The following is a 27,190-nucleotide window of genomic DNA, read 5'->3' on the forward strand; positions in this document are numbered from 1 at the left end:
GGACAGATTACAGGCAAAGACAAGATGAAATATGGCGAGGAGGCTTAAGTGCAGTGATACTGTGTGAACCATGCAACTACCCAGACGTCACCAGACGCTGTAGCTACAGAGGAGCACCTCTTGCTCCCAGTTACCATCCTTCACGCTGCGGTTTGGCCCAGCCATTACCTCACCTTTCCACTGAACGGCCGCGCCGGGGCCCCAGCATGCACTGCACCGCGCGCACACGTACGTGCACGCGCACGGTGGCTGAGGTGATGCCTGGAAGCGAAACGCTGGGAGACGTCCGTGCGTTTGTGGTGCACATTTGTCCAAAGTGTCCAGCAGAGACATTAATCACGGCAGGCCGGCGGTCTGTGAACCATTACCGATGCTGCGTGACTCCACTCCTGTACAGTAAACTCCACCCTACACATGTTCTGTTTAATGCAGCAAACCCCATATAAGTCATGTCCATGGTGCACGCCAGCTACGCATGTATAAATTAATAATCCGCCGGGACACATGGGATACGACAGGGTAATGTTCTCGTTGCTGCCTGCACATGTGGGATCTATTTGCTCGATATGGGCCGACTGCAGCAACTCCAGGTCTACCACCACTATGAAGACGGGTTTTGTGTGTCGTTCCTCTCCGTCACCTTCGCAGCGACAGCCACATCCTCCGCAGCCACGAGGGACGCGGCACCGGCCCATCGATTGATCACCGTGGCCCCGATCTTTGTGTTCCCTCCGTGCCCTTTGACCTACATATCATCCGCTGACAGCTCCCGCTGTTTCCTCCAGCTCTGGGGGGGGGCTGCAGCTCCCCCATGCACTCACCACACTCTGGAGGCTTCCTCCACTCTGGGATTACATGGCGAAATGGATACGCGCCCCCCCCCCCACGTGCCGCTCCTCACTTCAGTTTGCTACTTTTTGTGACCACTGATAGCAGCCGATGGAACCGGTGCAGCTAAAGAGTGAATCACAGGGGTTACCACAAGTCACTGAAGGCATCACATGCTAGTGTAACAGGAGAGGGATGTCCTCAGGCCTTGACCCCTCCTCTGCTGTTGATGGAAAATAGTTACAGCTGCACAGAGAATCCACTGGCGCTTTGTGTAGGTCCATTAGAAAAGCACTGATCTGTGTTAGTGTTTTACGATCGGTTCATGCTTAATGTGAATCGTGTCGAGAGTGAGCTTTGACAACGAGCTTGCAGAAGCCCCCCCACGCACACACAGGCTTTGAAACCCAACACCGCCTGCCTCCAGCAGCCCATCAAAGTGGAGCAATGGTAGGACTGGTTCTGGGGTCATCTGTGGTCTGCAACAGTGTGAGATAGTGGTGAGGAGCACAGATCAAACAGCTCTGAGATCCCACCTGACAGTAAACGCCCACCTGTCAGAGCCCTGCAGACGTTAGCGCTCCCATTAGCACGACCACTTGAATTAAAGCTCAATTACAGCCTCGCGTCCCAACGCCGGCGCTTTGTCTGTCGTGCAAATCCCCGTGGCGGCGGCGGCTGTCGGGACCCGCGCGCCCGGTCCACGCTGAGATGTGACCTTCATTTGAGGGAGCGTTGCCGAGCGCTGAGGAATCTGACAACACAGATGATAAGAAGCTTTAGCCGCGCATCAATAAATCAAACAATCATCTTGGGAAATAAACAATGGAATAGCGCAGCTCTGGGAAAGCCGCTGCAGCCTTTGCTCTGTCTTTGCACACAAGCTTTGAACACTGGGGCGAGTTTTCATCGGCGGTGTTGAGCACTGAGGCCGGGTCCTCACAGATAATGCACGGCAGGCGTACCCCTCCTCCCATACAGCTGTCACTGCGCCTCTCGCTGTAGGAATCACTGGAGAGACATGCCCTGGTGTAAGTACCCGGTCCCCACCAAGCCGACCCCCCCCACCACCAGCCAGCTCCCTCCCTTTTGTCCCGGATTGTTGGTAAGCTGCTCGCATCTCTGTCGTCCACGTGTGGAGGAGGGATAAAGGGCCGTACAGACATCTGCCTCACAGATACGGTGCCAATGCATCGCCGCAATATGGATATTAAATCCCCTTCATATTCATTCAGGCTTTCTATATGGCCTTCCACGTGACATCGCTCCGGCTTAGGACACATTGTGCATTCAAGCCTCCTGACAGTGATCCCATTGTGACAATAAAACAGTGACTGTGTGTCTCATTTATAGTATAGAGCAATAAAATGTGGGTCCTTGCATTTACCTTTTTCTACTTTCATATACTTTAAGTATTTATTGATCTATGTATTTAACCTTTCTATTATTGATTAAATGTTTCTATATTAGCTCGCTCACTACTGTAAATTCCAACGTCTCTGTTAGTTTCCATGAAGCCAAACAACAACTGAAACAAAAACTGCCCCTGCCTGGAATCCTTTCTGCAACAGCTGCAAATGCCCGTGCTGCCACAATATGGACAGTGTGGTTTGAATTACGTCATAACACACCAAATGCACCCAGACAAGCGCTAGTTACTTGGTGGAGCTGGCAGCGTCTGCACCAGCGTTACGTAACCCATCTGCTCCCCTGCTGCCGGGATCACCTTCCAAACAGGAGCGCCCGCTCCCGCACTAATTCCGCTTGGCTTGGCTCCCTATGAACCGTACCGTCAACTCCAACTGCCCATCGCGCCTCCAATAACATCGCAGCGTCTCATTTCATGCCAGTTCAAAAATACGACCGCGGCTAACTTGACTTTGGAGCCAATCCCGACTCTCAGCGCCGGTTTATCCGAAGGTGCGGTACGTCAGCGGCGGCCGCGGAACAGATGCTGGCGCAGCAGCACGTCTGACGCAGATCACAGCTGGCAGCGCTCTCCAGCGCCAGCCTGACAGCTTACATCAGTTACACAAGCAGGATGGAAACAACAACACCACAACATGCCAAAAAGTCTATTCTCACTTTGAAATGACCTGAAGATGCTCGGGTGTGGAAACGCATCTCTGCCACAGGGTTTCTATTTAAAACGGTGATAATGCTGCCAGACTCTGGAGCTCACGCAGAGACACTGGGATTCCACTCGCAGCCAAATGTCTGATCTGAACTTTGACAAAGTCATGAACATTAAATAGTTTTACTCTTTCTTATTCATGCACCTAAAGCATATCACAGATATGCCATACTTCTCTGGAACAAAAGCACAGCAGGGGGAAGATATATAATGGGGACAACAGAAAAAAACAGTCTCATGATTGGACGACAGTAAGAGTTTATTTAACTGCTCTTTGCTGTAGTGGCTGAACACACCATTAAAGCTGCAACGTTAAACACTGATCGATTTTCAGTGAGCACCTCTGGGTTTACTAGACAAGGGGGGCTCATAGCAAAGAACTAAACAAATGAACACAAGCACATATTTGTTGCTTCTTCAAAAATCTAACACTAGTCATTATTGGAGTACAATAACCATCAAGAAACGCCTACTATAATACTGATGCAGGGCTGTTTTCGAGAAGCAAGCAGCATGGGGTATTAACGCACCAACTAAACAATTCTCCCACTGTGTTCCATCTCACGATCCATTATTCAGCATACAATCCATTTCCAGGCTGCATGAGAAGGGGGGAAAATGAATTGTGTACATAAATGTATGCATGTGACACCGTAACTCTCCTTGCAGCTCAGCTGCCCTTCAGATCAGGTCACCGCCCTGTTGTGGAGCATGTGCAATTCCAGTGGATAGTCCAGCTGTGGGTGCTGCATATGCACTGACTTTTATAGGACTTGTCAGCACAATATTACTTCCTGACGTCCATGTTACCGCGGACGCTTTAGACAGTCCTGAAGTGTTGCTACAACATCTTGTAGAATAGAATTTCTGTTCTCTTTAGACACCTAAGAGGGAAAAGAAAAACAGAAAAGTCACCCAGCAGGTGGTCTGAGTGTTGTGTGAAACCGTAAGCTGCAAAGATAAATAACACCAAGGAAGATCTAAAGGATCCAAGCGTTGAGAGAACCCGTTGCACTATGAGATTATCAATCCCTGTGTTGTAAACCGATAAACCCTGACCTCACGTCTTGTACATGAAATTACTATGTTTCTTCTGTTTGCCACCTTTCTAACCGTGTTTATTGATCACATAGCATTGCTCATATGTAAAAATGTAAATGCAGCTCTGTACAGTCAGCATTTTGCATTACAATATCCTTAACTGAGTCGTCCGTGATAAATTATTGTGACGTTTCAAACCGCCCTTTGTTGTTGAATCAGTCACGCATGATTTAGAGTTAATCCTGCTGTAGCAGAGGATAATGTAGGGCATGCCCCTTCTGTGTCAGTGAAAACACTATCGGACAGCAAAAGCAGGACTTAACAGACACAGAAACAAATGCACAAAAATATATATGTTAGAGTTATACATATATATATATACATATATATATATATATATATATATATATATATATATATATATAAAGAGAAAGAGAAGTTAATAAAGTGCATGTACTCACAGTGAAGACCTTGACATCCCTCCTGCTCCGCACCTCTTCCACCAGAGCCAGCGGTTTGCCCTTGGGGACGGGGATGGTGCCCAGGATGGAGCAGGAAGAGCTTTCTAAAGTCTGCCTCACCGCCCTGATGAACGACTGGCTGAAGAGCTCCATTTTTCCAATCTCGTCGATGACGAACACCTTCCTGCTGCCACCATCTGCCGCCCCTACCTGCAGACGGCCGGCGTTAGCCACGAATTACATCAACGCGTGCGTTTGGGCGTGTGTTGATCACGTTCCACAGGTGTCATTACAAGGCTAATACTCCGTGTGGGGAAACGATCATCGTGGTAATGTCTCGTGCACACAGTGAGTGCTCCGTGCAGTCTTACGGCAGCGTTTGCATGTCATACACAGCAGGTGATCTACAGTGGCTACAGAAACAACATGAAAGTGGAACATGAGCCGCCGGGACACAGACACCTTTCTTTACAGCACATGTGTAGGCGTCACTCCAGGCTCGCTTTACAGGCCCGATTAATTACGGTCAGTGACAGCCAGACGGCACCAACCAACAGTAAAGATGTCACTCTGGAATTTATGCGCTTGCAAGCTTCAAATTATTCCATCAATTATGAAAAAAATTAAAGGTCTGGTGATTTGTTAAATGGGGAGAAGAGGGGAATGTTTTGCTGGCTGTGATCTATTGATGGAGGTGAGCGTGAGCGTGTCCTACGTTTCTGAAGAGGGGGAGAGCCAGGTTTTCAAATGCAGGCAAGTCAACCACGTACGGCCCAACTGCGAATTCCCGTCCGGCGGGAGCGGCACCAACACTGTCTCTGGGAGTTAAAATCAAAGGCGAGTTGGTGAAAACAAAATGAGAGTGAGGAGGAGGTGCTCGGCGCAGGCCGGAAGACGAGTGCGCTACCTGGTTCTGGACAGGCGGCCCCTCTCTCCTGTCACCGTGACGACATCAAAGCCGACCCGGCGGCCTCCCTCCCTGACCTCCTCCGTGTAAAAGCCTTCAGCCTCCACTCCTGCCGACATTAAAGCCTCACACACTTTCTGGACCAGAGTGGTTTTTCCCACACCTGCGAGAAAAGGACGGAACAAAGAGAAACCGTGTCACAATCTACAGCACAGCGATCTGTACATTGTGAATTCAGACATTGGAATTAATGGAAATTATTTATATAAATTAAATGAATTATATATAAAACTATAGATTATTTAATGCAGAGGCCCGGAGCTGTTGAAGTTAACACTTCTGGGTTTCAATTCATGAAGCTTAGTTAAAATATACCTAAAGTAGATTGTAGATGGTACAGTTCATAGAGTACACTTGATACAATAAACACTTTTATCCTCGTAAGAAAGACCGCGTGCATGTGGTCGTTTCATTAACTGTCATAATATAAAACTGTAGTTTTGCGTAAATAAACGTTGCTCAGTTAATTAATCAGTCTAAAACAGATAGAACAGGCTTTTACAAAGCCAACGTTAACGTCGACAGACCGACACTCAGCTGACCGACTGCTCAGCCTTTACAACGAACCTGGGCCGAACAGCACCGAACATGCTCGTGTGACGTGGTACCTGGAGGTCCAGTCAAGAAGACGTGTTTAATCATTTCACTTTTCTCCCGTCAACGTGCTGCCGCGGCTCTTCCGTACACATGGATCCGACGCATGCGCAGTACACTTGGTAGTCATAAACAAGATAATTACGAAGAATGGAACTAAAAATGATAAGCAAAATGTACCTGCAGCATGATGTCAAAATAACGTTAGAATATTATTCCTTTTAGGTATTCATCTATCACTAATTTAGTGAGGTTCACTTGGCACAACCTTAATATGCAACTGTGTCATTCAGGATACAGCACACTGGTTTTAAATTAATTTGCTTATCAAATAATATGGAGGCGAAATGCAAAGTAGCAGGTGATATATGTGCTGAAATCCAAATCCATCTTGTGACAAATCTACTAAACATTTAAATATATATAAAATGATTTAAAAGCAAAAATGACTTTAGTATTAATGGTTTAAGACCTGATGCAAATGTTCAATAACAGAGTGAATAAAACGTGAAATGACCACACTATTCTACAAAGCTCTTTATTTATATAGCATTTTTACTTCACAAGTATAACACTTATCTGTTCCTCTTTGTCAGTATCATTGTAATCTGTGCAGTTACATGTCGTTTACATGGTGTAACCAGGGAGTCTGCTGGCGACCAGCTCAGAAATATGCTGATACTCTTTTTTGAAATCCAAAGATCCCAGTTTATCCTCCAATTCCTCTGCCTCTTGCAGCCCAAAAGAGGACGCCGAGTCTGCAGAAAGCTCCCGAACTGGGCCACTGGTCTTCAGTGACTCACTCCTGTCACCTCTGGATGATACGAAACTCTCAGCTCCAGACGTCCTTTCCAGTCTGGTACTTTTTGTCACTTTGTTTCTGGAGCACATGCTTTGTAAAGAAGACGATCCATCTCCTTTGGCGTCATCTGAAGAAAAACTGAGAGCCGAAGCCTGGATTTTAGGTCGAATGACGTATGTACCTCTCAGAGTTCGCTGAGGGGAGCTGGGGGCTTTGATGGGCACGGGGAGCACTGCTCTCCTCTGAACAACTTCAGAGTCTGAGTCTGAGTCAGAGTTGTTGGAGTTGGGGCAAACAGGGGACTTTGGAGTCTTGGCTCTACTGGGCTCGGGGCTGTTCACAGGGTCAGGAGAATAAGCATCACTGGGTTCAAGGCTGTTAAAGTCATCAGCATAGTCTCCGTCTTCGTTTCCCTCCCCACCGGAGTCTGAAAATGAAGACTTTGAGCTGCTCTGTCTGCTGCTTCTTGAAGATTCAATTTTCTTTGGGTGCCTGTCAGGATCAGACCGTGATTGATTTGATTCGCTGTGATGCTCAGTCTTGTCTTTGTTTCCGGCGACACTGTCGCTATTCACAGTGGGGATGTGAATACATGTCGAGCCTTTTTCAGAAAGGGAACGATTTTCCGAAATTGGCCGAGAGTCTCTGTCCTGTTTACCATGACGCGTTGCGTGCATGTTATTTGGTTTTAGTGTGATTGTTTCTTGTAACGCAGAGCCCACTGTGACACTTTCTATCATCGTCTCAATATTTTCATGGAGACTGGAGCTATGGTTTATCACAGAGTTCCTTTTGCCGGCCTGTGTGATCGTCTTGGTCTTTGTCTTTGCTTTGCCTACACTTGACCGTGTGTCATTCTGTATTAGCTCCATGCACTCGCGTCGTTTTACAGAAGGAGAAATGTGCTTTAGTCTTAGATTAAATGTTTTAGTTATTCCAAATACAAGCTTCTTTGAAGATTTATCCGAGCTTTTGATCTGTATCGATGACTCTTGTTTTTGGCCTTTCTTTTTTACGGACGCAGGTCTTAAAATTGGTGTTGAACAGTTTCTGGGTGCAGGCAGTTTTTTTAAGTTTTGAGGTTCCGGCAGCGGTTTGACTGCTTGCCCAGCTGGAGGCTCTGCAGAAGCAGGCCTATAAATCCAGGCTAGATTGGGGTGAACAGACAACGGCTGCTGCAGGTTCTGGCCATTTAATTGTGACAGCTCAACTAAGAGAGCATTTAATAGAGGCAACTGTCGTAAGGATTCTCCAAGTGTGTTTGGACTTCGCCCACTTGCTTGTTGGCTGCTTGAACTTGGTGCACTCTGTTTGACTTGCTGGTGCATCACTGGAGACGTAGGAGCTTCAGGTTCATTTTGTCCTGTCGACTCGTCCTCAGAGTCTTCATATGGAAAAGAGTCTGCATCTAAGTGTGGTAGTTTAAAATCCACTGCCTCTTCAGCTTTCCTCCTTTCCTCTGCAGAATTAGTGTAGTAAAGATATGGAGGACAGAATAGGCTTAAATCCTCCTCCAAAATGTTGTCACGTTCTTCTGGTATTTCAGGAATTTGGCTGTTTGGTATGTGTTCATCATTAACACTCACATGATTCTCATCCTGACTCTCATTGATCATGGCTTTTGTATTTACTGGTCTGTGGGACTGGTTGTTTACATTAACATCAGACTTGTCCAGAGTGGGAGAACAGTCAGGACCTAATAACTCTGTAGGCCTATTAGTCTCTGTGATGCATTCTTGTACTTCGATGCCTTCATGACTTGGCCTGTCTCTGATATGTGCGTGTAAACTTGCTCCCAGACTTAGCAATTTATAGCTCAAAGAAACCGATCCGATTTTCTCCCCGGTGAGATTGCTTATATACACGAGCCCCCTCTCTCCGTGTGTAGACGGGGTAGAGACGCCACGTAAAGTCACATCCTGGCTCACTCTGTCCACCACGTTAGCCAAGGATATCATGGAGGATCCTACTAGTTTAGGAATGTCCTCTTTCACGTCCAGCACCATGGCGTAAAGAGGCGTGCGCGATAGGTTGACGCGCAGTGAAGCCAGGTTCATTTGGAAGAAACAACGCTTGCCTCTGTTGAACACGTACTCGCCATACTCGTCGTTTTCATCTGGTTCTTGTGGTTTAACGTGGCCACTCCGCGGCTGAGCCTGATAAATGAGCAGCGTTGGGAAATCCAGCAGCCGTATCCCCAGCGCGAGGTCCTCGGAAACCTTAGTTTGTTTGTCGATTCGGACATATTCCACCAAAATCTCAAAAGAAAACAGAGTCTCGAGATGTTCGCTACTGTGACGTCCTGACATATTTAAAGCCGTGTAAACAACCAGCTAACGCTAACTAGCTGTTAGCTACTCAATCCGCTTTTGGCTTCCACTGACTCCATGGAAACAAGTGACCGTCGCGAGTATTTTACGTCATTCAGTTTCTGGGGATGTGTGGCAAATGTAGTTTTAGGGAATTACAAAGAAAATTGTATCTGCCGTGCATTTTCTAAATGTATTATTTTAGGCTGTGTTCAGAATTTTAGTTTATATGTCTTAACAAACGCAGTCCTAATCATGACAATGCAATAATCCATGGCGATTATAGGGATCTTCCATTCAAAAACACATCTGTCATAAGAAATAATCATTTTATGCAAATTTACAGAAAACTACATTTGTAATGTTTGAAACTGTACGTGTATGTATAAAATACCCAATGTAGCTTCAGGGGATTTGAAATTGACCTGCTTAATATCTAAGCTTGTTTGTATTTTACAAATTATGTAAATTCTTATTTTGACAGTAGGAAACAAATTACTGCGTGAGTTTGCTTCCACGTGTAAACAAGGGGAAGTAGGGATAAACATTGCAGACCTCTGGAAAAACTGAAGGTATAGGACGTGCTTTTGTGCTGTTCACCAGAAGGTGTCGCTGTAGAGTTGATCGAGTTTGCACACAATAATATAATGTTGTGGTGAATGACAAAACGAAGCGCGGCTTAGTTATTTACACATGCACCTGTTCGTATATATTCAACGCTTACCCATATCCTGTAACGATTATTTACCCGTTCGCCCCCGTTTAGCATCAGCCTTTAAACCTACAATTGTCACCAGTGACAGCGGCGTCGGGGGGCGGAGCTTCGTCGCCGCGTGACGTCATCACGGGGATAGGTGCTGGATGGGTCTGGCTATGTTCTGGGCTGCTTCAGTCGGGAGGCTGGCGCTGTGAGAGGGAGATGTGCGAGCGGCCACTGCGCGTACCGCTGCTTTTTACCTTTCAAGGATAACTTACAGTATCGGCAGAACAAACGGGCCGGACGCGAGCACGCTCCCGCTGCGAGGTAAGGACCCGACGGCATTTTCTCCCCCAGCGAAGCGGCGTTAGTTAAAGTAGTTGTACTAAAAGTGAGGAGCTGAGCGACAGGACGGAGGAACTCGGACAGATCGCTGGTAACTGAACACAAAGGATAAAGTTACTTTACGTTACAGACGGAGTGAGAAACGCAAAGGAGCTTCAGGATATTCTGTTTCAGCACCGTCGTATCATAGTATAGACTATACTTGTCATATTTATGGTGCATTACGTGAGCTACGGTTTTGTTGACTACATGTCTTCTGTTTGTTTATTTACCAAATGAGTACATTTAAAAATTCCGAAGCAAAAAACTAAAAACCTTCTATTATTTCTGTAATTTCCTTTTAATTGATATTAATATATTACTTAGAGTTTTAATCATTTTTTTTATTTTCACCGTTAATGATATCAGACGTTGACGTCATGATTTAGGTGGCGGCGTGCGCGTGCTTGGTGGGAATGTGGCTAATTGGACTGGATCCCAATGAATTTGTTTAATGGAGTGTTTCTGTGAAGACGGTGGGTGGCGATAAAGGCATCGTTGTTTAGCAGCGTAATGAAGTCCTCCCGTGTATATGAGGCCGTACGCTGTATGAAGGGGACGGTTTGTTTATCTGAGCAATGATCAGAGGAAGTTACTATAATTTACAGTTGCAGTGTGTTTTTTTTTTAATTGGACTCTTCAGCGAGTCCTTGTCTGTTTGTGCAGGCAAGGAACACTCTCCCTCTAACATGAATCACATCTGGCAGCCTGTTTGTACACAACGTGTACAATCTTGCTTTATTATCGGCTGCACCTGTATTCAACATACAGTTTCTCATACTGTATGTTCCACTGGGAGATTGAACAAGTGCCGTGCATTGTTTGTCTTCCAGCGCCATATCCTTTACTGTTTTCCTGCAGGAAGTCTATCCTCCACAATAACTCAATTTCCAGCGAAGGGGAACAAATATGGGTTGTTCCCCTGCTTCTGGCTGGATGCAGACGCAACAGCAAGGTGGTCCTGAGTGCAAATGTAACTTTCCTGCACTTAATTTTCAGTATTTGGATGTGTGCCCTTTTGGCTTCACAGCTCCTATCTGAGCACACACAGCATTGAGAGTTCTCTGCTCCCAGAGCATTAAAATCAATAAGACACCATTATTTTTCTGAAGGGGTTTTTTTTATGTCTGGGAAAGATTTTCTGAGCCGACGCTCCAATTTGTTCGTTTTTTTCCCCCCGATTCACCCTTAAAATGTTTGGCCTGTTGTTGGCAGGTGTTATAGATTTGCACATTAAGAAGGCATTTCTAACTGCTCGCTCTCAAATGTGATGGGTGGATAATTAGCTATGGTCGTGCACAATAGTGAACAAAGCACATTAATATGCTATTTTTTTTCTCTGTGCAAATAAGTGTGAAATTTAACCTTTTGGACAATTGCCTTACTTTACTAGCGGGATGCTTGATCCTGCCTCTTATTTTTTCCCTTTTGTCTTAAAACATGTGTTTCTTACATTACTGAAATAAAGGAAACTCTGTTTTATATGGATAAAAGACAACTAAAGGCACGAGCCTTCTCAGTGTGGGTGATTAATTAAGCTGTCTGGGCATCTCGTCTCACCCACTGCAAGCATCACACTCCTGGAGAGAGACCTATTAGGCAGCTGAGAAGACGACGCTGCCAAGAGAGCCTTTCAGCATCAGTTTGAATACAGGTCCTTTACATCCCACGATCAATAAAGCGCAGCGAAAGGTCCCGAGTAAGAATTATGTTTTCACATATTTCTAACAGCGTCTCCTGCATGACTAACCAGACAATGGATAATTGAGCTGGATAGATGTGTCTTTCAAAGTAAAGTTATGTGCACAATGTGTGCTCAGCCGAACAATAAGGAACCTGTCAGGTTTGGCAGAGGAACGGCTTCCTGTGACATGCCCGCGGGCCGTATGCACTTGTTATCGTTGCAGAGCTGTTTAGGATGTCTTCTGGCCTAGTGGGCTCCGAGTCACCCACTCGAGTTACAGCCCCTCTGTTGTGGCGCTGCCGCAGAAAATGGCTTGTGAAAATATTATCAGAGCGCGTCGCTGTCGGGGGACTTTCTTTAGGTTTGGGAAATTTCTGAACGCTGGCGGCTAATTCCAGTTTTTTTTTTTTTTCTGACGCGTCTCCCCTCAGTGCACCCGGCACTAAGTGGTCGTCTGGTCTTTCCCCCTATTTGTCTCTGTTCCCACGGTGCTTTGCTACTGGTGTGCTGACAGTAGGACTTAGGTTCAGGCCATATTAGATAGGGGTGATTAATTTCTCCTTATTTCAGCGTAGGAGCACGGCGAAGCTTGTGTCGCCCTCCGTTTCCCAGCGGATCCCTCACCCGTTGCATGTGACAGGACTAAAGTAGCCCAGCTGGCTTTGGGCTGTGCCTGCTGACCAGCAAGTTGAGAGGACTAACTAGTCAGCAACAGGCTTTCCTAACTAAATTCTGTTGCTTCAGAACCAGCCGACCAGCAGACAGAGGATCACATTCTGTTGTGACAGACAGACTTTCCCTCTGTCTTTCTGTTTTGATTAAAGTCTGGATTTATGGAAGGATTTAAACCCACTCATCAGTGTCAGGAAAAGCGCAAATACCATCATTAGTTAGAGGCTTTTTGCAGAATAGTTTCCTAGTTTCACTGAGGGTCCATTTGTGAAGCATGCAGGTGCTTTACTGAGCATTCATATTTCTCAGTATCCTCTAAGAACGCTGTTTAATAAAGCATCATGTCACTGTCAGTACTTCAGGGTTGGACTGCAGGATTCTCCCAGGACGCTTCGTCATCTTTGCGCTGCACATTATACAACGTCTCGTGCGTGATCAGTGTAATGGCGTTAAGACAGCATGTGTAACAGCCGGTTCAGTCGGTGGCATATGTCAGCGTGCATCTCAGGGAACCACAGGAAGACGCCCGCTGCCTTTTACAGTATGTATTTCCACTCTTTGTGTGACAAATGAGTGGTTGGGGCCTGTGGATCGGGGGCCTCCTGGGCTGCGTTGCTTGTTTGTGTTTGTCTAGTAGACGTATTGTTGCCTAATCTGATATTATCTTGATGTGGTTGAGCTTTACACTAGATACATTGGTGTAGAAACGCAAGTGTTTAACTGGAAGACGGTTCCCAAAGTGATGTCTCCTTGTGGAATTAACAGTTTTTAAGTCTTTATAGACATTGTTTTACCAGTAGAGATGAACAGGCCTTGTTATCACAGTACGCTGCTGCTGCTGGTTTTTACTGTCTCTTGTAGTGCCTCCCTCTTTTGCCCCTCTCCCAGAGACCTGCTGTCGTGCCAGGCACGTTGGCGTGGAACGCTGTGCCATAGCTGGAGGGGAGGCGGCTGGATGGGACAGATGGTGTAGTGATACACGTCAGACAGTGATTGTGCCATCGCTGCAGAGGCCTCTGTCAACCTGTAGTGGAGGACTGCTGGGGGGTTGTCACAGGGGGCACAGGGTAGGTTGGAGGGCCTGGTCTTCTGGTGAGCATCTTTGACACCGCTACCTATTCACGCGCAGCTAAACTCCTCATGGAGAAATGTACAAATGTGCCAACCGGAGCAGGAGCAATGGATGGCATAAAGCATGCTGCATTATGATTAGATGGATATCACTGTGTCGTATAAAACTATCATAATATGACCGGCTTATGCTGGACCATACTGTTTAAACATAACCTTTCCAATCCCCACGTGACTTTCTGAATTAAGCCCCATCTTACACGAACAGATGGAGCTACATATGATTTTTATTGTATGGCAGTGGCCTTTGCAGTCGGCTCAGATGTAGCTGTAAGATATTTTATCATCTGAATAAGTGAAGAATGAATAATCTTCCAGATAATCTCTTTGCTCTGTAGTTGCTGTATTCTCACCTTAACCAACTGGTTGTTCATTAAAAATCATTCTCAATAATGAAACTTAATGGAGACAGAACAGCCATATGGATTTGCACATAATCCATTAGTGTTGTTCCCAGTGTGACGAGATATAAGGCCAAATGCCATCTGCCAGAGCTGTGAAGGGGAGGATCACTCCTTGTTTTACCAGCCCAGCCATTTGACAGTGTTACTCCAAATAACATCACGTTCATGCATTATGGATTTGCGAAAGTCAAGCCTATAAGAAAATGAGTCTTGCCAAAATGAATTATGCCGGCACCTCGTCTTCCCTTTGGGACTCATTAGTGTCTATAGCAGGAATGTTGGTGAAAAAGGTCAAGAAAAGTTGCTGACTCTCACTATATGTTTTGTCTACATGTCTGTCACTGCGCCCCAATGAGGAGAATGAGCGCTGGCCAGTCATTAACCCAGTGACCGTGAGTCCAAGGACCAGTCGTGACCTATGGGGTTAACTTGGTCTGCGTTCCCCTCAGCAGGCCCAGACAATCGGGGCTACTGACCTCTGTGGCCGCAGCCGGCCTCCGATGGGAGATAAGAAGGGATTTGGTTTAGTGCTGAGATGCATACCTCTTTCCTACTGTAGCGAAAAAGAAAGGGCCTGACCCAATAGGCTGACGGGACCGAGTGTGTGGGTGAGCCAGTGTCCAGACGGCAGGCCATTATAGACTCTGTAGACTGTTTGTTCAAGTAGTGGGAGCAGATGTATATGTATATATAAAAACATATATATATATATATATGAAACAGAACCAGTGAGGTCCCGACATTTTCCTGCCTGACTCGCCTCTGACAGGCAGCAGCCGACAGAAACAACAAAACAAATTATTTTGTGGGTGGCTTGACTTTGACTTTTAGTTTTATTGCAGGTCAATTTGTCATATTGAACTGTATATTGGCCAGAAGCTCAAACTGACCTCTGGTACCACGGTAGCCAACAGCCATCGGATGAGTTGTTTTAGAGTGTAAAAGCACAGTGACTTGTTTTGCATGGGGTTTGATTGTAATTAACAAGTCAAATGGAGCAGAGCCATGACAGATGTGCCTTAAAGTGCTTGGCCCTAATGTGTTTGCGTGCAAGTGTGTGAGAGAGTCACTGAGCCATTGCTGCTGGAGCCGGTATCCTTCACTTAACCTCACGGTGCACTGCAGTGCTGCCCCACCGTCGCTCAGGCTGATTCAGTCCACATGAGCAGCAGGGTTGCTCCGTTAAAGGCCATTTCTTTAGTCATGACCCAGAATATGAGAAGTAACACGAGTAGACGATTAAAAACCTTTTTGTATGGAGTATCTGATGTGTATTGTGTGTTGAGTTTGCTGTTGTTCTTCTTTTATTGTTCCAAGAGTTTTCTGTGTCAGCCTTTTTTTCAGGAAGAAACTTTCTCCCAAACAGGCTTTTTATCAATTGTGAGAAAGAGTCTGTTTTTGTTGCAGGTTTCTTTCAAGTTGCCAGTTCAGTGACTCGAGACAAATTAGAAACGCTAGTGGTGGCCTGTAATGTGTCATTGTGTTTTGTTTTGTTTTTTAAGTGCTGACGAAACACATATTGGCAGGAGGATGCTCCTCCCGTTTGTGTATGCGATGGTCCATGAATCTGAATATACTGAGCTAAGTTTGCTGAAGAAATCTGGTTTATCCTTGGAGTGAACTATAACAACACGCTTGCAGTTTTTTTTTAAAGTGCTGCGAGCCAATGTATTATTCTGATTGTGTTATTCTTTCATTTGACAGTAGTTCTGAGCTTTCAAACGCTTTGAAGTGTTAGGGGAAGGAATCAGAGACACTGTGGCGCTCCTTCATTTTCTAGAGCTTGATCTGTTCAAAATAAACACCATCCTGCCGCTGATTGCCTTGAAACATAAATATTTCGTCTCTTGTAGTTGAGATTGTACTGTTGAATTATGCACGCCATTAAACTAGGACATTACCATGTAGTCTTTGTAGCCACTTAAGAGAAGCACCAAAGTGCCTGTACGCGATGTTGCCTTTGGCCTATCCCTGTAACTTGCTATTAGCGAAAGCATTGTTGCGGGTGTTCAGACGACTTCAGACAAGCTCGGCGCGCTGCAGTTGCTGGTACTTGCGAGAAGCCCTTTCCCACAGAGTGGAGGAGAAGGCTGAAGCGGAGAGGAGCCGAACTGTGAACTGTGCACGGCTGCCGGTGGGCCCGGCCGTTCCCCCGTACTGAGCTATGATGCGTTCGAGGAGCGCGGCCCGGCCAAGCAGAGCTAATTCGAAGCTAGAGCAGTATATTCCATCTCACTTGTTTTATTTTTTTTTTCCATCATTCTTTGCGACATCTGTTTGACTAGCATGGCTTTTATGCAATTTGTAAAGGTAGTGGATAAGGATCTGGGCTGACAGTGGCCTGATTTTTCTTTTTTCCTCTCTTCCTGCTTCTGTAATCACACGGCCTGTCAGTGTGGAGGAGATCAGCTCCTCCCCTCCTCCTTGCTGCTGAATTGTGCTGAATAGTGTATTGAAAGCTGCTGTGGACGTTTGGAGGGTAACCACAGGGGGCGAGATGCTGACGGATCTAGAGCTCGGGCCTGTACATTTGACACTGAATGGTAGCCAGCGGGTTTGCAACCTTAAAAGAAGAAAGAGCAAAGCTAAATGAGATTACATAACAGATTTGCACAAACGGGGTCCCAGACTCTGTGCCAGGATCCTAACAAGATGTCTCTGTACAAGTAATTGTTAGGATGCCTAGCAGCCACACTGTGTGTTCTGCCAGTGCTTACCTTCCCCAGGCTATGTTTACTGGAAGCCTGTGGAACCTCTCCGAAATGTAAACAGGACTGCAGGGCCACATGCAGTTCAGCACTGAGCTGTGTGAGCGCGGGCCAAAACACAAGGAAAACACAACTGCGGGATGCACAGCCAGGTGCTGCGTATCAGACCACGGGAGCAGCTGGATAACTACACCGCGCTCATTCGTCTCCAGAAAATCTGTTTAGATGGAGCATTCAAACGCCAAAGGTCAGAGGTCAAAGCACGCGTCTACTTTATAGATTCCTACTGGCGTGAAACGCCAGTGGTGGTACCGGCCAACAGCGGAAATCTAGCTGTCTTACCCACATTCAAACAATCCTCCACCCTGATTAAGGAAACAAATATTCTCGCTTACTTGGCTCTGAAGAAGTGGGGTCACTGCAGAAAGCCAACAATAATCAGGTTGGTTAAAGGCACGTAAACACACAGTTCTCATCAGATCACACATGAAGATCCGTTCCCTCACATGGTGCCATTTGACATCTTCTAGGGGAGCGTAAAGAGAGAAACAAACACTGGTTAATTGTTTCCTGTCATTTTGTTGAATGCTCTCTGAAAGGCAGTTGGAGTCTGCGGCCCCTGAGGAGGCGATTTGCTTTTCCCCAAACTTTCTCAAGGCGATTTCAGTCTCCGTTTAGTTTATACTGCTGTGTTTGCCGACTTCATGATCTGCTGCAGCACCTTCGCTTCGTCTTCCTGGTGTTTTGGTTGCATTACTGCAGAATCAACAATACGCCTATGTCACGGTTTGTGTTAATATGCCTGTGCAAACATTTTCTAGCCACAGGCCATGCAGAAAGACATGCACCTTTCCCCTTTGCATGAGCTCCACCGCATCATGCTCCAGGGAGCCCCGTAATAGAAGAGTGTGGCTGCTGTTTTAGTACTGAATGACTGTAACGTCTGTGCATTCTTACGGCCGATGGTAATGCTGAGAGATGAAAATTGGTATTTCATGGCCAGACGCACTGTGCCAAGGGACCCTTTTTGTGTCTCCTATTAATCAGGCAGGTTGATCCTACGCACAAAAAGACCCAGTGTTTGCAATCAAAGTAAATGAAAACAAGCCTTCCCCCCCGATTCTGCTGAGCTGGTGAACCCGAGTGCACCGCGTAGAGCTGCCAAGCGCCCGGCGCTCTCTCCAAATGCTGCCATCTCCTGAGCCTGCTGCAGTTTGGAGATAAGGGCCCAAGGAATAGGGAAATGTGAGCGTGTTCGGGATGCTGCAGGAAATTGTGGTCAGCTCTGTGATTAAGGACAGACACCTTCCCGTGCGCGTCTCTCGCCGCGTTTCTGATCTCTGCGTGAGCAGGTTGGAACTGCACTCGGAAAAACCAACTCCAGATTTTTTGAGTCTTATTCTACTTTAATCTCCCGGGTCTGTCTTGAAGGAATGCTGCACTATGCAAGAAAGCTGTGCTCCTTACAACTGCTGAGGCATTTCTTTGATACCCAGCCCCCCATTCTTTGATAGTTTCCTCTCCCATCATAGGAGCACCAGCTATGGGTTAAAGGTCATTCTATAGCTGGGAGCCTGCAAGTTTCTGGTTTAAGACTCAAGGTTTAAGTCAATCTACAGCTTTTATTTAGCACTGAGGAGTGGAAGGATGAGACGATGAAGGTCTAACAGGGGAGGATGATGACCCGTTGACTGGAGGAATGAGATGTGTGCGTTAGAGGCTCTTTATTGGCTATGGCAGCTGACTCCTCTCTAAATCTGTCAGATCGAGGATGTGCTGATGAGTGGCAATGGAGAGGAAAGGAAATTTGGGAGCGCATCAGTTGCCGTGACGCCCTGTATATCATTACGACTGCTGACACAAAAAGCATTCTGGGGATTTGTGAACGTGTTGGCGTTCCAGCGCGTGCGTCCACGTATGTTTATACACCCGTGCGTGTGTGGGTGGCGCTCTGTGGGAGGTTGGTTTTTGACACCCCTTTAGACGCCACACCTCCCGCGAGCACGCCCGCCGCATGCCTCGCCAGCCGCAGCTGTTGTGCCTCAATGCAAGAGATGCTGAAAATCTGCAATTAGAGCTGCACATTTCTGAATAGCGCACATTGCAGTGTCCTAAAATTGCACTCGGCCCCCTTTCTCCTCCCAAGAACAGTGAGTAAATAGAAAGCGATGAGAGCAGATCCCGAATAGAGCGTCTCCATCCGCCTTCGAGTCGACGGAACGCGGGGTGTGCGCGCTGCTCCTTGTGATGTGCTGTTGCCCTGGTTAAAGAAACCAAGGAGGGGGAAAAAAGGCTTCATTGATGGGGTGGGTTTCTCACGCCTGACTGGCAATGTTCACTTTCCTCCAAGTCAAGTGGTGCATTGTGATCGCGACCAAAGAAATGCAAATACGTAGAGCAGATGTACTACCTCTTGCTTCCCCGTTTGTCTGCAGGAGTAATCCCTCACTCTGCTGGAGATTACGTTGGTTGCTCTCCGGGTGCAGCTCTAAAGTGTTAACAAGGGCAAAGCCGTGTCACCCTGGCACATGCGATGGCCGCCTGCCTTTCAGGGTCTTCTCTCAATAAGGCTAGATGCTCGGGACAGATAAATGGAGGCTTTTGTGGCCTTTGCCAGAGGGAGAGTGTCACAATGGAGGACCCACAGAGAGCGAGGTCTTTTCCAGAGAAAATGCTAAAAGCAGCTTTTCTCCTGTCTCTCACTCTTTCGCTTCCTGATCTTTTTTTTTTCTTCTCTTGCTCCGTGAGAACTGAACCTTCTCCCATAATGTTTCCATAAACGGACTGAGGGAATGGAAATAACACGGACCGTTTCCACTCACTCCTTCAATCCTTGTTCTCCCCACAGGTCTCTTTAAGGAGCCATGGACAGTACTTAAGCACACTTCTGTTAATAATGCAGACTTACACCGCTCTAAGTACCAGCAAAGTGCGTATTCATGGCATCCCATACACACTGGACAACCTAGACAGAGCAGCCTTATTATGGCTTCTACTTTGGGTTATTATGAAAAAACAGCTTTAAACAAAAGGGTCCTCAGTCACAGAATTGAAAATTTTGCTGTGCGTCCATTATTAAGGAAAGAAGACAGTGATAGTTGTTATATTTTTGTTCCGTTATTTGGACTCACCCATATTTTTCCATTCAATGCAGCAATAAAATCCTTCTTTCCCATTCCCTAGCTCTCGCGTTGTCTACGTCTTCTCTTCTTCTTTTCTCTGTCCCCTCTTTTGTCTCTTGATATGTTGTTGACTTAACTGTCACGATGTGGCCGGTCTGGTTTTACATATAGTACATTTGCATGTCGGTGGTTGACTACATCTGCGGGCCATCCTGTCGGGACCGGGCAATCTCTCATGTGGGTGGCTGCCCTGGGAACAGATGTTTTTGATGCCACTTGTAGAGGGAAAAGCTTTGAAAGTGACTCCATAAAAGAGATGCCAGCTGCATGACAAACCAGGGCTGCCTCGTTCTCAGGAATTCAATCTGAGACGCTTCTCGCCGGCCTCTGGAAACATGGCCTGTGGAGAATAAGGAGATTCTTCATTTAATAAGACGGCTCCCTTTGGAGATCTATATTAATTACAGAAGGAAGTTGGTGAGCTTGAACATATGGTCTAGATATCATAATCTAGATAAATAACAACACAATCAAAGTGTAGGCTTAGACTTATGACATGTCAACAGGTGGGTATACCCTCTGTTGTACTGTTGGTTTGTTTGTCTGTTGCATTTTCAGACAGATGTGGTTCTATATGATGGTGCCTTGGCCCATACTGCTTTTATTACTGTGCTTCCAGATTCTACCTTCCTTTATTCCCTGACGGCCAGCACACATCCTCTGATCTAGCATCCGGTCCCCCCCCACTTCCAGTGCGAACCAGCTCTCTGGCCAGTGATTATTATTCACATGCTTATTTTTGGCTGTGCACTTGTTTTTCTAAAAAAGAAAATAAACCAACCTTATTATTTGCCCCGTGAAAGAAACACATCATCTGCGTTGCTCACAAAATGTGCTGAGCCGGATCTATTAGTGCAGTTTATGGGTTTTGGTGGTGATGCTGGCACTGTGCCTCAGGAGTAGATCCTAATCTTGTGTTCATAGGTAATTAAAGAGTGTGTGCAAAAACTAAACAAGTCTTTCATAAGCGCTGAGCTGCTGAAGACACCCTTGTGCCACTGGCGATGTTGTATTTTTCAAAGTTTAATCAATTTTCTTTCTCTGTATTGTGATTACAGCAACAAGAAAATGGTTTGCTTTATCTTGCAGGAACAGAGGTAGTGAATAAAATTTTTTAAATTCTCGTTTCACTATTTCCCCTTTCTTTATGTAAATTGGATTTGGATGTCCCCAAGATAATTTTTAGATTTTTCCATATAATTTAGTTTTGCGTGGCTTGAAGCTCAGCAACACGTGTCAGCCTGTATTCATCCAACCACCCCTCAGCTCTGCGCCGCTCTATGCTCCTCTCCTTGTCCTCCCTCAACTTTCCATCTTTGTTCTGTAGGAAGGTCTACTGTCACTCACGGCTGTCATATGCAGGGAAAGTTGCCTAGCAACAACATGCAGGGATGCAAAACCACTGTTTACTCTCCACCCCCTCACGCCATGCGCCCGCTGCCCCTTCCTCTTCCACTCTCCTCCTCTGCCAGGGAGACGGAGTGGCATGGGAGGACAGTGAAGGCAATGAAGCCTCCTGCTCCCTGATTAATTCAGACAACAGATAAAGGGGGAAAAAACAAGATGGGAGGTGTAGAAGAGGGGTGACATTTAGAGTTGCTGTGTCTGCCTGTTGCCTTCCAGCTGTTAACCCACCCCCCTCCTCGCTACAGGGGAACCAGGCCTTTTCCTCAAACAGCTCTTCTTCCTCGCTGCATAACTAAGGAGAAACTTGTCTTACCACAGCATGCCGTTATCAGCAGGACTAAAAATACTAGACAGCAAATGCATCACATGGCTGGCTATTGTCACGCCCTTGTTAAATAGAGCTCCACCAGTGCAGATACAGGATTATAAAATGCTCCCTGGTGGATGCAATGAAGCAGAACCTTTGTTCTTTACCCCAGGATGTTACCCAGCTTACTTAGGAAAAGAATCATTAGTAAACCTGACACTTTTACACTGTCCAGTGGTGATGTCACATTGGGCTGTTGCTTGTCTGGACTTCCCAGTGTTTGCGTAACGATACGATACATGTGAAATGAACTACTCCGCTTCCCTCGACCTACTTTGTCACACTCCACTCAGCCTGTCACCCACATTTTTCATAGTATGTGCTGTCTTTGCTAAAGCAGCAGTGTGTTGCATAGTAGCCTGTAAAGTCAGTTATGAGGACACCTTCCGGCAGTGAAACTCTGCTTTTCAGAGGTAATGAAACCAGATATGAGAAACCAACTAAATCAACACATGGCTGGATTTTCTAAATCCATTAAGTAGTTTGGCGGCGCTTAAAACTCCAGAGGTATTTTCTAAATTTCCTGACTGATCTTACAGTTGGATACTGTAGCCGAATGTTTCGGTCCGCTGGTCACAGATTTGACTGTGCAAATGTGAACGGCGGCTCAAGTGCATGCAGTCGTGAATGACAATATTTGCACACATTATATGCTCACACAATCTAATGTTACATCCAGGTGTTCGAGTGGAAGCAAACATGTTTCATTAGCAGCATCTACCATGTGGTTTAAATTACTGTGTTCAAAGGCTATAGGTTTTGGTTTTGGTCATTTTGGAGTGTTGTGAAACCAGATTGTTTCAAACATAGAGGTCTAGTGCGTGAAGGTTTGTCATTAACCGCGTGGATGGTTTTGAAAGGCTTCGTACATGAAGTGATGTGCGTGCAATCATCCACCTTTTCTTTAGTTGCAGTTATCACACAAAATCATCATGAAACCGTTGAGTGCTACAAGTGATGTGTGACTTCAACTCTGCTAACACATCTTGCATAGCCTGTCCAGTTGAATCCTCTCGGCCAACTCTAACAAAAGAAGGAAAATAAGCACCAAAAACATTTCCCTTCCCATTTTTGTATGGGAATAAAGTAAATTACAAGATTCGCGTTTCAAGAAAAACAGTCCTCCACTGTAATGTGCATTCCTTTTGTTATAGTTTGGTGTGAGTGTGCCGTTGTCTCCCAGAACGTCAGCATATACCATTAAATCAGTCAAAGTGCTCCACACCATCTGAAATATGGGTGGTTAAAGACGTTTTTAGTGTTTGCGAATGTAGGCTGTTCTGTATGTGTATCCGTTGTGTAATGACTACCCTCGGTATGTAAATTACCCATCTGACCCGTTCATCCATGTGCAAATGAGCAGTGTTTGTGGGATAGTGTGCTTTTCCACAGGCCCTGCGCCACATGTGTGTGTAGGCTGATGAATAGTTTGTCTGTTTGCTGGGATGCAGTGACAAGAACTCTTAAGTGTTACCTCCTGGGGCTTCCCACTCTTCAAATAAAACTCTTAGCTTCCCCTCAACGCAAATCAAAGCGGAGGACCTGCCTGCAGAGGCTGGATCAAAGCAGGCTGTGGCACAAAGACCGGTACTTGTTGTCATTCACTCAGCTTGATTAAGGTCTGTCATTTCCTGGCTTTAACATGCTCCTACCTCCAAGAGACAGGCAGCGCACAGCAGCCACCAGGAAGTGGTGAGAATGACACTGTTAGCTCGCTAAAACTTAATTATGTTGGAGACAGGAGCGTGTCATTAAAACCCAGTTACCTCAGAGATATTTAGACGTGTGTGTTTGTCTATTCAAGGCTGACACATGTACATCCACTCATACCTGCTTGTTGTCTTCTAGTCTCTAAAGCCTCTACGCCCTAATAAACACAAGTCCCAGTAACCACAAGGCCATGACGCACCAAGCTGACCTTAAACACTTCACTATCAACAAATGGCAACTCAACAAATGCTCAGTGACATCTGATGTTGCCCAACGTCTTCAGTTAAAGGTTGTATTGGTGCAGGGTGCAACCAGCTGGCCTGCGCTTGCGTAAGAGGAAGTAACCACTCAGCCGTCTGAATTTACAATCCAAACAAAGAGCCTCAAATACAAAACAAAACATTTTGGGCTCTTTTTCACAACATTATATTCAAATCTTAAAAAAACGGTTAAAAGGTGAACTGAGAACACAGAATCAGAAATCCAGACCAGTGCCATATCCACCTCATCTTCAAACAAGACGGCCACAGATTACTTTCCGGTGGCATTCACGACGCTGTAATCGACTCCCGACTCGCTTCCTGCCCGACGGCAATGAGAATGTATACATAAATGTCAGCGGTCAGCTTGCTATCAGCTGTGGTCTTTGCGATGTGAGGCAGCACATCAGTCAGCTTTTGTTGATGCTACTTCCATGGTTTGTGTGTGTGTGTGTGTGTGTGTGTGTGTGTGTGTGTGTGTGTGTGTGTGTGTGTGTGTGTGTGTGTGTGTGTGTGTGTGTGTGTGTGTGTGTGTGTGTGTGTGTGTGTGTGTGTGTGTGTGTGTGTGTGTGTGTGTGTGTGTGTGTGTGTGTGTGTGTGTGTGTGTGTGTCTGTTTGCAGCAGTGGTGCCCTGCAGAGATCACGTTTCTTTTATTTCTTCCTCTCTATTAGGACCATCCAGCCTCTGCTAATGGTGGAAATCCTAATGTTCCACATATAGCATGTGTAGGACACGCCCCCTCTCTGGCTGTGGCTTTCTCCCCTTATCTCGGTGTGTTTCAGAGTGGCCGCGATTGCTTCTAGGCGCAGTTTGCCTGTCAGACCTTTGCACCAGGCTGTAGCTCATCGGACGGGGAGCAGATAAGTGGATTCCTCCATCTCCCGCCGCTCCAAATGTCAGCCGTCGTAAGGAACTTGGAAGGTCACAGGCCTGACCTGGGCATATTTTCTCAGGAACAATAGCCCCCCCCCTCTCTCTCTTTTTCCCCTCGTCCTTCCTGTCAGCACGAAGCTCTGAATGTCATGGTCTGCCCCCTTCCTCCCCAACCACCAACACCAACCCTGCACCCCCCCCAGCACAGCCACCTACTTTCCTTACATATGCTAATGCTCTGGTCTCATTCAGCTGTTGGTGGCTTTGTCACGAGGGGAGGGAAGGGGGTTGTTGCATTAAGGAGCAGCTGTATGCATTTCACTAAATTGACTCCCCGATGGCTTCCAGACTTATATTACTCTCTCCTTCTTTTCTTGTCCGCCTTTCTCTACTTTCCACCCAAACTAGTTGTCGCATAAAGGAGAAGCAGCGGTTGTGGCGCTGTTGTTTATTTTAGAGGCTTTCTGCTGTGAAATGTGGCCCGTTTCTTTTCTCCCCGTGTGCTTTTGGGCGGCTTGTGCTCAACAAGTGGCTGATGGATTTAATGCACTTGGATAGCACCTCTGCACTGGGGCTATTAACACAGTGGCTCACAGGGCTTTGTGTCCTCTGCTCTTAGGATTTATGGATCTGATGGAGAGCGACCCTGTTAATCAGGTAAGCAGGACTTAGTGATGGCATTGCATTCTTCTTGCATTGATATGAATTGCGCAGGGACAGTTTATCCTTCCGTGTTGCTTCTACAGCGGGAACTTGCACATGTTCCCAGCAGACAGCACAGTTTTTACAAGGTGAATAAACCAGTGATTCATCCGTGTTTGTGCTCACTCGCCGCCTCCCTCCAGTTGTCTTCCCCTCACATCCTCCCGTTGACTAAACCTATATGTGTATTAGCTCTGGAGCCTCCAGCTGCTCCGCTCCACGGCGTCTAACTGATGCCAGACTCCTGTGAGTAATCAAACCACCAACCAGAAGATGACGAGTAGAGCTGAAGTGAGGGAGTCTGCGGCACTGACGCATTGTGAGGTCGCGCCGCTGGTCAGCGCGTTCGAGTGCAGCCGGCTGAGTGGCGTTCGTGGGATCGTGGCGGTTCTCAGTGGTGCGGTGTCACACAGCGTGCTTACTTCTCCCCTCCGCTGCCTGTTTGTCAGTGACAATGTGACAATGCGGCCTCCGACTGACCTCGGCGAAAGAGCAGGAGCCCGGGTTTTCCCAGCGCTTTCTATCTGATCTCCTCGCGACTCTTTTTAACAGCTTGCCTTTTTGCGAGGCGCGAGTGCTCTTCTCACCACTTCTCTCCCGCGCTCCTTGTTTTGCTTCTGTCCTTTTCCCTGAGAGAGTGGGCCTCGCTGACAGGCTGTCACCGGTGCGGCGTTAGCTGGGTAAGCAGCAGGCTGCTGAAGGCAGCAGAGGGCCGATGTGCGCCCATGGAAATAGGTGTTGGTTTATTGTGGAGGCCCGCTGGGCCGCATCAAGCCTACACGTCCCTTTCCGTCTTCCCGCGGTACTGGGGGCTAAGCCCGGTTCGGGGGACAGATGGTCTCGTTTGGAGACGGGCCACGTCGCAGTGCTCCCTGCTCGCGGGGCTCCACCGGAGCGGCCGGGAACAAACACAATCTCCTTCTGTTGGGAACAAACGGGCCCGTCGGTGTGCGAGACCTGCAAAAGGCTCTGGGAGTGACATCTTAAAAGTATGCATGTGTATCTTGGGTGTGATGTTGTTTGTTATGTAATGCCTGACATTTCATCAATGACTTCCTGGTTAGTCACATCACCCCCCCTCCTGCTCTTACCACTCTTTATTCATGAATTGTATCAGAATGGGGACTTTATCTTAGGCCAAGTTTACAACACGGCTGAAAGCTTTGAACTTGGTGCATTGTGGTTGAGTTCCACACTCTCTTACCCCCAGTGCTTGTTGTTTGTTCCTGAAAAAAATCTGTTGTCCCGTCTATTTTAATTCTCAGATCACCCTGAAACAACTAAAGGACAATGGCAGTGTGCTGCCTGGCAGGCGCTGGGCCGATGGCCAGCTGGCAGGGCAACAGTGTAGGAGACTCCCATTTTCAGGACTCCTGCCTGTCTCCAGCACTTTCGCTATTGTGTCGCCACATCCAGCCCGAGAACAGTGGCGCTTTTCTTCATAACGAAACTTCGCCACATAGCTGGGCTCCACACCTTGTCAATGTGATTGCGGTTAAGCGCTCACTTGATGCATTGCTGCTAGTAATTATGTTAATGTTGGTATGTAAAAGGTCGTCATTTCAGAGCTGCAGCAGTAATTTGATTCTATCAGTCGCTGTCATCTTAATGAATTCTCTGGCGCTGGAATTCAGAAACGGTGGAGCTGATGCACAAGCGGTATTTTATATTTGCATTAGAAGAACGAATAGAAATTACAGGTGATACGAGCAAAGGCTCAAATTTACAGTTTAAAATACCAAATTCTACTTTTTTTTTTTCAGCCGTTAAGCTTCAAAACAATTACTTTGAGAGACTCATTTGAGGCTTCCAGAAACAGATGGAAGATATGTACGGACATATTGTGTGGATAAGTGTACACATCATAATTGG

General features: G+C 46.6%; 3 protein-coding genes across 13 annotated transcripts in view; 1 reads left to right on the forward strand and 2 right to left on the reverse strand.

The window, feature by feature from the left end:
- Positions 1-57: 57 nt before the first annotated feature.
- On the reverse strand, positions 58-6,188 carry ntpcr (nucleoside-triphosphatase, cancer-related). Of its 4 annotated transcripts, XR_005896701.2 has the most exons (6): positions 6,040-6,188; positions 5,372-5,534; positions 5,180-5,282; positions 4,465-4,674; positions 1,383-1,582; positions 58-1,307 (listed from the first exon to the last, which is right to left on the reverse strand). XR_005896701.2 is itself a non-coding variant. In XM_041067530.2 (5 exons), exons 1-5 carry the CDS (start codon positions 6,071-6,073, stop codon positions 1,433-1,435), a joined length of 660 nt encoding a protein of 219 aa, XP_040923464.1. In that variant the 5' UTR covers positions 6,074-6,188; the 3' UTR covers positions 58-1,432. The 4 variants fall into 4 exon arrangements, 3 of the variants coding, with proteins under 3 accessions (XP_040923464.1, XP_040923465.1, XP_029031322.1); XM_041067530.2 differs by having other exon boundaries at positions 58-1,582; XM_041067531.2 differs by having other exon boundaries at positions 58-1,582; positions 5,999-6,146.
- Positions 6,189-6,321: 133 nt separating this feature from the next.
- On the reverse strand, positions 6,322-9,245 carry map10 (microtubule associated protein 10). The gene has a single exon (XM_055502585.1). It carries the CDS (start codon positions 9,134-9,136, stop codon positions 6,653-6,655), a length of 2,484 nt encoding a protein of 827 aa, XP_055358560.1. The 5' UTR covers positions 9,137-9,245; the 3' UTR covers positions 6,322-6,652.
- Positions 9,246-10,006: 761 nt separating this feature from the next.
- Positions 10,007-27,190, forward strand: part of LOC114870443 (signal-induced proliferation-associated 1-like protein 2) — a 64,288-nt gene continuing 47,104 nt past the window's right edge. For 7 of the 8 annotated variants that reach the window (XM_055502581.1, XM_041067529.2, XM_055502583.1 and 4 more), the window contains exon 1: positions 10,007-10,160. The gene's annotated coding sequence lies outside the window, so the exon portion shown is untranslated. Of the gene's footprint in view, positions 10,161-13,461; positions 13,641-27,190 lie in introns of all 8 variants that reach the window. The other variant, XM_055502582.1, reaches the window with a different exon arrangement.

This window comes from Betta splendens, chromosome 15 (genome assembly GCF_900634795.4).
Source record: "Betta splendens chromosome 15, fBetSpl5.4, whole genome shotgun sequence".
Taxonomy (NCBI): Eukaryota; Metazoa; Chordata; class Actinopteri; order Anabantiformes; family Osphronemidae; genus Betta; species Betta splendens.